The sequence below is a fragment of the Octodon degus genome, unplaced genomic scaffold (genome assembly GCF_000260255.1).
Source record: "Octodon degus isolate 3935 unplaced genomic scaffold, OctDeg1.0 scaffold00146, whole genome shotgun sequence".
NCBI lineage: Eukaryota > Metazoa > Chordata > Mammalia > Rodentia > Octodontidae > Octodon > Octodon degus.
The window spans coordinates 5,015,080-5,025,195 of record NW_004524722.1 but is presented as its reverse complement, the minus strand read 5'-3'; the positions used below and the strand labels follow the sequence as shown (position 1 = coordinate 5,025,195).

At 36.0% G+C, this 10,116-nt stretch overlaps 1 protein-coding gene across 1 annotated transcript; it reads left to right on the top strand.

Moving 5' to 3' along the window:
* The first annotated feature begins 4,084 nt into the window (after nucleotides 1-4,084).
* LOC101591050 (olfactory receptor 52J3-like) lies at nucleotides 4,085-5,029 on the top strand. The gene has a single exon (XM_004642094.1). The coding sequence runs from the start codon at nucleotides 4,085-4,087 to the stop codon at nucleotides 5,027-5,029; it is 945 nt and encodes a 314-aa protein (XP_004642151.1).
* The last annotated feature ends 5,087 nt before the right edge of the window (nucleotides 5,030-10,116 follow it).

Here is a 10,116-nt window from a genome sequence, read left to right as displayed (position 1 = left end):
GCCCCCCACAAGCAAATAAGAACGCATGATTGGCCGGGGAGATGGCTCAGTAGAATAAGTGCTTCCATGGCAAGCACAAGAATCTGAGTTCAATCCCTGGTTCTGAAAAAAAAAAAAAAAAAAAAATGCATGATTCAGGGGATTACATTCTAGAGGAGGCTGTATAATTTAACGGATATTCAAATGCACATTTTTATTGGGTAGCAAATGTTCCTAGGCAATTTTATGAGGGAAATGACAGTGAGGCTTTGATCTATGCTGCAGAAGCAAGGAAAGTTTCTTCAAAAATAACATTTGGTTCCATGGTAGTAGAAGGAGTTAACTAGCAGGTGGACCACAAAGCTGTTGTGGATGTGGGGGTGGTGATGTTGCAGGAGTCAAAGCAGCATGTAGAAGCCAGTGTAAATCCTAAGACAGGATAAAGTATAGTATCTTCAATATCTGAAGGCACCCACTGTAGCGTAGAGTACAGACTGAACTGAAGAGTTGGGTAGTAGGCAGAAAGTTTATTCAAATTTATCCTAAAAATAAGAAGAGGAAAAAGGAAGTTGCATGCATGGGAATAGTCTGATCTAGATTTAGGTTTTATGTGATATTATTCCACTCTAAGAGAAGTTAATACTTTACTTTTGTGGCAATATGCATGAATCTGGTGGACATTATACTAAGTAAAATGAGTCAAACATGGAAAGAACAAATACTTTCATAATGTTTTATAGCTTCTAAACAAAATAGAGAACACATAAAAATACATAGTACAAAAGTAGTTGCCAAGTAAAATATAGAAGTGGGTCAAAGTGTGAAAAAGAACTGGACATCGAATGAAAAGAATGAAGACCATGCCAAATGATATGTCATTGTACACTGAAGATTTCTTAATTTAGTAGATCTTAAATACTCTTCACACTAAAAGTGTCATAGTAGGCATGTATCTTCCACTCTGAATAAAAGAAGTGAATGCTCACTTCTTTTGATTTGTGTAGATCTCACCCCAAAATGATTTTAATTCAATCAGTAATTGTTTTATTTAGTACATATTTATAGTTAATTTGTGGATTTTGATGGCACCCGGAAATTCAAGATGCTTTCACAGTTTCCTTAGGGAAAGCTCAAGTTTATTAAAACTCAAAATGGCTTGAAAGATTTATTTTGAAGCACATTGATACAGTGTCTCCATAATTCTAGCTGTAAGAAACACTGAATTGAGTTTAATCCTCCTTCCTGCTTCAGCACTCTGGTTTTATTCTAAATGATTCACTTGTGTCTACTTTTCCCTCTGAAGTTTTTGACCATGCAATCATGCTTCCCACAACATCCCCATCAGAATAGATCTGTATTCTCACTAGAGATCTTATCCTTGAACACTGACTCTGGGATGTGTTACTTAGAATATCCTTAAGAATAGCACTACCTAATAGAAGAGAAGTCACTCAGGACCCAGGAGGGCACAGACCAGCCAACAATATATCTACCTCAAGTTAAACACAGATAATTCTGGAGATAGCAAGACTTTCGAGTGGACTCTGCTAGTTTCAGACTGTGTGGTCTTTCTGCAGGTACAACTCACAGAACATGGAAAAGTGAAGGAATGAAAAGGAATAGAGGTACCTGGATTGAAAAAGTCAGACAGGAAAAAAGAAATTCTAAAATAGTTTCAAATAAGTAGTACAACCACTAATACTTTCATAGCGGTGCTTGGGGTTCTGTGATTATTAATATGACCGGTGGTGTTTGGAAAACAAAAAGTACATGTCTAATATTTATGCTTGAGTTGATTTCTTTACTTATATTTAGTGTTGCTACAGTTCTTTTGCTTACTGCCTGGAAAAGAAAGTCTTGATATGTTGCTTGACATTTCAATGATATACTAATTTCATTATCATACGTAATATTTCATCTTAGTATATGGATTTTATACAAACCTGTATACTAAGATGAAATAGTAATAGGTGATCATTCCATCTTTATAAAAATCCTTACTAGTGAAATTCTGTGATCACAAGTCAGCTTTTCTGTTTGGACTCAGGTCTTTGCTATACGACCTTATCATCTATTAAGCTATAACATGCATTTTACATTTTAGCACTCTTTATTTGCTGAGACTAAATATTTTTTTCATAAATTATGCAATGAATCAAAAATACCGAGGAGAAAATGATCAGGATTGTTAAATATGTTTTCTTAGGACATTAATTTTGTTCACTATCCTAATTAGAGTTTCTTTCAGGAAACAACAAACTAACATTACATTTTATTTTACTTATACTTGTATTTCACAGAAAATTAAAAAACTTGAATTTCTAGAACACTAAAACATGTAAAGAACTACATTACCTATACTATTGGAAATTAATAGTAGATTTATAAACCTTAAAATATATGCCTCTAGCAATTCTTCTGCATGAGGAAATGAGGCTCAAAATCTTAAGTTATTTACTTAAATTGCATAAAGTATTAGAGTTGAGATTATGCTCTCCACATATCACTGTAGTGATTTTCTGATTTTTACTATATCAAGATACCTTTCAAGATAGCTACTTAGCAATAAGTTGTGGTGTGCTTTTCACCAAATACATTTGAAATATGAAATAATTTTATATGGATGATGTTTTATGATGTGTATTTGCTACAAGACTATGTTAGTGCAAGTGTCATCCTGATTTGGGCTCCTACATATGCAGATTGGAATAATTAGCAAAAACTCCATTTCATAATACATGTGTACAATGTATGCATGCCTTTTGTTTCCTTTAAAACTGTAGCTTGTGGCTAATATAAAAACATAACTATTTAGCAGAAACTTAAAAATAATTCACTGAAATTAAAAATAATTTGAGAACATGCTAAACTAGACCTGCAATTAAATTAGCAAACATATAATAAAATGGCTAATACAAATTAATGAATAAGTAAAAGCAACATGATGTGCCATATTATTAATATTACTGTGTTTAAATTTTAAGTACTTTGTGGTATACTTCAGTTTTTAATAATATTTTCATTTTCTGTGATAGTCTCCTACAAAATGATACTGTTGAAATATTTTTAAACAAATACTAGGCCTATAAATGGTGAAAGTTAATCATAGAGTTTTTTAATTCTTGTTTTTATAATCTAATTTTTATATATTTTATATTTGGTGATATCTACTTTCAACATATTTAGGAAGCATATTAATAATATATTGATAAATCTATGACTTACATTGCATATGTTAATGTATAAATTGTTTTTTTTTATCCAAAATAGTTATACAGATTAAAATTCATAACAAATGGCAGAAAACTTTATCTCTAGAGAAACAGTGATTGCCAATAACTCTCAAATTGTGCTCCCCATGCCAAAATAAAGCATATATACAGAAAACCATTCATTTCTTTTGCACTGTCTGTATTCTCTTGCTGGCTTTTATTAAATAACCTGGAAATACAACACTAAATTATTTTTATTGAAATATTTTTTGATTTCACATTTGTCATCCAAAACAGTCATTACTTTTCCAAACTATCATACTCTACAAATAATATATCTACAGATTTCCCAGATCCTGTGCTAAAATTAAAGCTGTTTGGCTAAGTATTCCAGGGGAAAAAATTCTTAAAACACCAATCATAGAAACTGAGGATCCAGGTACTATGTCTTTAAATTGGGTTTCCTTTGGAGTCAAAGCTATGCATTTTGGCTCTTTTATACCACTACTCCCTGCATACAATGTATAATGTGGGAAACATTGTCCTGTTATGTCCAGCATCCAGGAGATAGTGCTAGAGGCCTGTAAACATTGAATGTGGAACAGAATCTGAGCTGTAAAAAAATTCTAAGCTATAGACTTGTTATGTACCTATGGAGTTTATTCCTGAGACTGCTTTTCCCTTTTGCAGAGAAATCTGTCCAAGATTTTTCCTCCTGTGCATGCTGACTAGCTAAAGACTTTATTTGCTGCTTGGTTTATGGAATATAATCACAATATCACTATAAAACACTGTTATAACCAGTATTACAGGGAAGCAAATGATGTAGTGACTTCAAAACGGTTTTGTGTCATTCTCCCTAGGAATCAGACTTCGAGGAACTCAGGCAAAGGATGTCCACTTGCAACAAGTCCATTCCTCGGCCCTTGAAATTTGTTCTGGCTGGAATACCTGGCCTGGAATCTTCCCATAGCTGGTTCTCGGTGCCTTTTTTCTTGATATTTGTCATAGCTGTCATAGGCAATGCCACCATTGCGTGTATCATCCGGGTGGAGAAGAGCCTCCACGAGCCCATGTTTCTCCTTCTGGCCATGCTATCAGTCGTTGACCTCAGCTTGGTCAGTGTCACAGTGCCCCGCATACTCGGTATATTCTGGATGGACGCCAAGGAAATCGGCTTTGATGCCTGCCTCACACAGATGTTTTTCATCCCTTCCTTTTATGTCATGGAATCTGGGATCCTCCTGGCCATGGCCTTCGACAGATTCGTGGCTATCTGGTACCCTCTGAGGTATGTAACCATTCTTGATATGAAAGTACTTGTGAAGATGGCACTGACAATCCTGGCACGAGCAACAGCAGTGCTGACCCCAGCACCCATCTTGGCAAGAGGCCTGGAAAGCTTCCAAACGCACATAATCGCTTACTCCTACTGTGCCTACATGGCTGTGGTGATGATCGCCTGTGGAGACGTCTCTGACCATATTGTCTATGGCCTCCTGGTTATAGTAACATCAGTGGGATTTGATTTGTTTTTTATCATTCTGTCCTATGGAGTTATCCTTCATGCTGTTTTTTGGATACCAACTTGGGAAGCACGAGGCAAAGCTCTCAGCACGTGCGGCTCTCATCTTTGTGTTATTGGTCTCTTTTATTCCCCTGTTGTCTTTTCTGTCCTGGCCCAGATTTTGGGTTACCGTATGGCTCCCCACTTACAGATCATCGTTGACAACCTTTACTTCCTGGTTCCTCCCATGGTCAACCCTTTGATTTATGGGGCCCGGACTAAACAAATAAGGGAGCGCGTGTTACGAATCTTCTGCTGTCAAGCAGACTGAAGTTGGTGTTTCTGATAGACAAGAGATCTGGTGATGTGGAACTGGACATCATATTAGCTTATAGGTAGAGATAATTCCTTCCATGTTTGAGACTTCATAGGAAAATGAAAAACCAATGTAAGAGGAAATCTGTTTGGGAATGTAATTGAAACATGTTCTTTTTTTCTTTCTTTTTTTCATATATTTGGTACAGGGTCTTACTATACAGCTTGGACTCGTAGTGCTCCTCCTGTTTTCAGCCTCCCAAACTCTGAAATTACAGATGTGCGCCACCACGCTGGGTCTTGGTCGCTGGTTCAGTGTGCCCTGGGGCGGGGCGGGGCCTGGCATGTGATGCCGGGGATCATCCCAGTCCCTGTGCTTGCCTAAGCAGGCACTTAGTCTGTTGAGCTCCCTTGCCAGCTCTGGAGCATGCGATTTCTATCAGGTTGAAATTGTTATGAAATTCTTTTTTTTAAATTATTTATTTATTCTGTGTGTGTGTGTGTGTGTGTGTGTGGCCAGCTCAGCCCACCAGGGGGCGGGGCTGGCTGGCATGTGGTGCTGGGGGATTGAACCGCGATCCCTGTGCTTTGCTAAGCTTGTTCTAAGTAGGTGCTTTAGACCACTGAGCCATCTCACCAGCCCCTGTTATGAAATTCTTATAACCAAAATGTTCCTTAAATACTTACATAAATAATAAACTAGGAAAGTATTTTGCTCTGAAAATTTTTGTTTGATCCTACCATGTTATATAAATTAGAAACACTTTACAAATGATGTTAAAATATAATTTAGGCACATATTATTCAGATTCATTAATGAAAATAATTATAAAAATGTGTGTTCATTTTTTTCATATTTGTGTTTTAACTATTTCAGCAGCACAAAGTAATGTATCATGGACACTAATCCCATTAAAATGAATATTCACAAATAGCCGTAAGTACATAACTAAGCATTAAGCTACTTTCCTCTGTCTAAGGCATTTAGAAAAACTAAAGGAAGAAAAATTAAATCATTTTTTAAAATATACAGTATATTGGACCCAAGAGACAGGTAGCTCACAAATGAAGAAAATATCTTGAATGTTAGTTTTTGTCTTCTAAATTCAGTTTTGTTTTTTACCTAGCTGATATCTTACTTACTTTTGCAATTTAATTGTTCATTTCTCTATCTTTTTTTCGCTCTTTTCTTTTCAATTTTTTTTCTTTTGTAATAATTTTATTGAGAAAGACATAGCAATGAGAGTTTCAAAACTGATTAGTAGGACAGTTTCAATAATTAATACATTGCATATTGTTTTCTTTGTAGTAGTTATTCATAGTACAAGATGCAGACATCATATCCTGTAGACAAACTCTATTAGAACAAATCTTTCTATCCATTGAATTAAGAGAAAGTAGCTATATATCTATTCTAATTATTTTGAATATACAGATACAAAATGGTCATTCATTTGTATCCCCTTTTTTGTTTAGTTTTGTCAGAGAAGGGTATTCTATTGTCATTTAAATATTGTAGCTGGGTGAATTCAGCAAAATATTCCAATATAGTCCAGTAGTCCACAATAGTAGTGGGTTTTCTGTAAGACTGGTAATGTCAGAAGTTGTTGACTAGAGCCTTTTACAGCTCTGTATATTAATATCGCTTTACTTTTCATACTATGTTTGTAAACTTTTCTGCTGGATAATTAAGACCAAGATAAAGCAAGACCTATATAACAAGAGATGTAACTTTTGTATAAGACAAGGTCAGTCAAGTCCCCTCAGAATTTAGCCTGAAACCCTGTACCGCAGTTTGTAGATCTTTTGTCAGTGTCAGCCATGTGGATGAGTCATGGCCATTGCTTGAGCAATTTGCTCTGTGTGAAAGCCTGAGAAAATGTTTTTTCTCTCCATGTGACTCTCCCCAGGCACACTATACATCATCGATCACTTTCCTCTGTGGCTCCATTGTCTCCTTGACCAGAAAATTTGGGACCCAACTAAGTTACAGGACATTACAGTATAGGTTCTCTTATGTCCTGAGTCCTCAATGACCTTGAAAGGCTAGAGCCAAAATGTTGGCTGTTCTTGCAGTCCTTTTTCTCTAATTTTTGGTCTGCAAACTTAAGTTGTTAACACTCCAGAAAAGAAATTTAATGATATTTTTTGCCCTATAACATAGGCAGTTGAGTTGAACTTCACTCTCTCTCAAACATAGACATAACATAGAACAGGTATTTTCAATCAAGTATTGATATGTTAAACTCCCAATAACAGCCAATGAAATAAAAAATGTAATAAAATACCTACTGACAAAAAAAAGTTCTAGTCCTGATGGATTCTCAGCTGAATTCTACAAGAAATTTACAGGAAAAAAAGAAAATTTACAGAATATATAATCCCTATATTCTTTATTACTGTGCTAAAAATCACTTAACACCGGATAAACTCTCAAAATGTAGATCTTCCATTATTATTAAATCTATGCAGAAAACTATTTCATTGTTAACAAACTCTTGATTTCTTGGCCAACTCTACTGGACCTCTGTATTTCCCACTTTTGTTCATTTGACTTGAGTTAAATTTATTTTAGAAGCTCAGAATTGGCTAGCTTTTGTCTCTTAATAAAATTGATCACAATGCTTAATTTGCACTTCTGTTTTCTACTTTGTATCTTTCTCACTTGCATGTATTTCCAGAAGATAAAATCTTTCTAATTAATCTTCATATCTCTAATTTCTCTTTTATTCAAAGTTGCTAACTTTGCAGTTGAAGTTGCCATTCTCAAACAGATGCCTGATTTCATTCACTTAAAATCTTCAGTGTTGTTTCTCAAGGTCAAAACTGAACACACCATTGGATATTGTTAAGTTATAAAATGGCTGGCCACCAACTTGCCTTGTCAGACATTCTATTCTCAGTAGACCACAGACTGGACATCAATTGAACCAAACCTGACTGCTATATTTGTAAAGAACTACATATGTACTCCTTATCACTTTAGCTGTTCTACCTGACAAAAAGCACTTCAGCTCAGTCTTCCAGATCAGATGAGATCAGGCATGTTCAGGGTGGTATGGCTACAGACTCAGCTCAGTCTTTCCTAGTCAAAATTGTTCCCATATCAAAAGACATTTCTCTCAGTTATTGTCCTGCATGATTGTCTTTAAACATTATCAGTCTGATCCTCTTTAATTCTGGTTTATTCCAGATGTCACTGCCTATGATCTGTTCTTCACCACAGCTGGTTCTTCACAAACTTTGCCATTTCTGCTACAGTGACCTTTAGTTAACATAAGAGGCCATGCCAGGCAGTTCAGTTGGTCACAGGCTCTAAACTAATAACTCAATGTGAAAAATGTCACTGGGCAATAGTAAACCAAGGAATATAGATAAGAAACTCATAATTATCTCTCATCTCTGATTCTTATAGCTAAACATCCATAGGTGAATGTAGAATAAACATAAGCACATATGATATTTGCCGGCATATATTCAATTACATTAATAGACATGCAAATGTATTTTAATATCCTTATAGTCTTCATACACCAATTTTCAGGCTAACACATTTGCTCAAGTAAATTGGCAGCCTGTCTCAGAATGTTGCTATCACATGCTCTTACTCAACTTCTAGGACTCATTCATAGGCCTGCTTCCTTCTTTCGGCCTTCCTTCACCTTACCCTTTTTCTTTTTTTCCCTGAACATTGATTGCTTTTTTGTGGTTTCTAATGTCCCCTTTTCCCCCTCAATCATGACTCAAACCACAAAATATGAAACTGACTCTGTCATATACTCCACACTACAATGACTATTCTATCTATTCTTGTTTTCATAGAACCTAAAATTTCCATGGTCAGAGTTCAATAATTTTTTAAATAGATAACTCTCATTTTCAAATGGCTTGTTTCCTATGAAAAAGATCATTAGCTGATGCCTACACCCAAACATTTGACTTGCCCACTAAATTAACAGAACAGGAGAAGAAAACAATAAAAGAAGGTAGGGAATGGAAACGAAGGAGAAGTGCAGGAGAATGAGAGGTTGGCATTTTGTTTTCCCAGCTCACTTCCCTCTCCACATTGCAGTGGTTTTAAAATGGGGTTTCTTGAACTCTATTTTTTAATATTATGTATGACACTCTCTCTGGGCATCAGTGATCCAATGTGTTCTTTGAATTCTATTTCTCAATTATTAAAATTGTCTTTGGGAGAATCACACACCACTTCAGAATTGAGCTGTTTGATTGACTGAATTTACTTAACTTACTATTCTCACTTACGATCCTGCCATGGTGTCGATACAAAAAAAGTGCTGGAGGCTGGGATGATCTAGGAGTTCACAAAATGCTTCTTCCCCTGTGGCTTCTTCCCTGACAAGCCTGCTTCTACAGAGCTCCTCTCCCTGGCTCTCTCTCCACTTCATTAGGTTGGTACTCTTTCATGATGACTAAGGGCCACAAGAGGTAAAAGACAGAAATTGCTAAGCCTGATTGTGATCTATAAGATAACTCACAGCAGCACTTCTACAGTGTTCTCCTCAAATAAGTAGAGTCCGCCAAACTTCTGGCATTAGGAAATGAGTACACATCTTGACAGTTGCATTGGGCATGGAATTTGGAGGATAGTATAAGAGGTTTCTTTGAAAACCCTTTCTCTGCGTCTTCTCTTTGTCTACAAAAACTCATATGCTTTGTACAAGTATAATACAAGAACTGATTTCAAGTAAATACCGGTAAACTGTAGTCTTCCCTTCATAGTCTTAATAAAAGTATAAATCATTTACCCACAAGAGGAGAGTGAAGCCACTACAGTGAGTGGGAAAACTAACTGGACTAACAATATTAGTGTGCACGCGGTGGCAGCTGTGATGCTGTGTGGCTCTGTCCTCTTAGAGGCACACAAGGAGGTCTGGCATGACAAGAAAGCTCACAGGAGCATGGCTAAGTGTCAGTCTTGGTTTCCTGGCTTTTGTTCCCTAGCTTACGAGTCCTTTTGATTTATAGCAACAAGAACAGGAGAGAAGACAGTGTTGCACGCTCCTCATCACAGATGTGATCAATGTAACACACTCTAAAAACTTCATTTTTTTCCTAATGGACTTTGGCCAAAAAAAAAAA

Bases quoted from the DNA above. Each gene is read 5' to 3' on its own strand.
- LOC101591050 (XM_004642094.1), top strand. From the start codon at position 4,085: ATGTCCACTTGCAACAAGTCCATTCCTCGGCCCTTGAAATTTGTTCTG.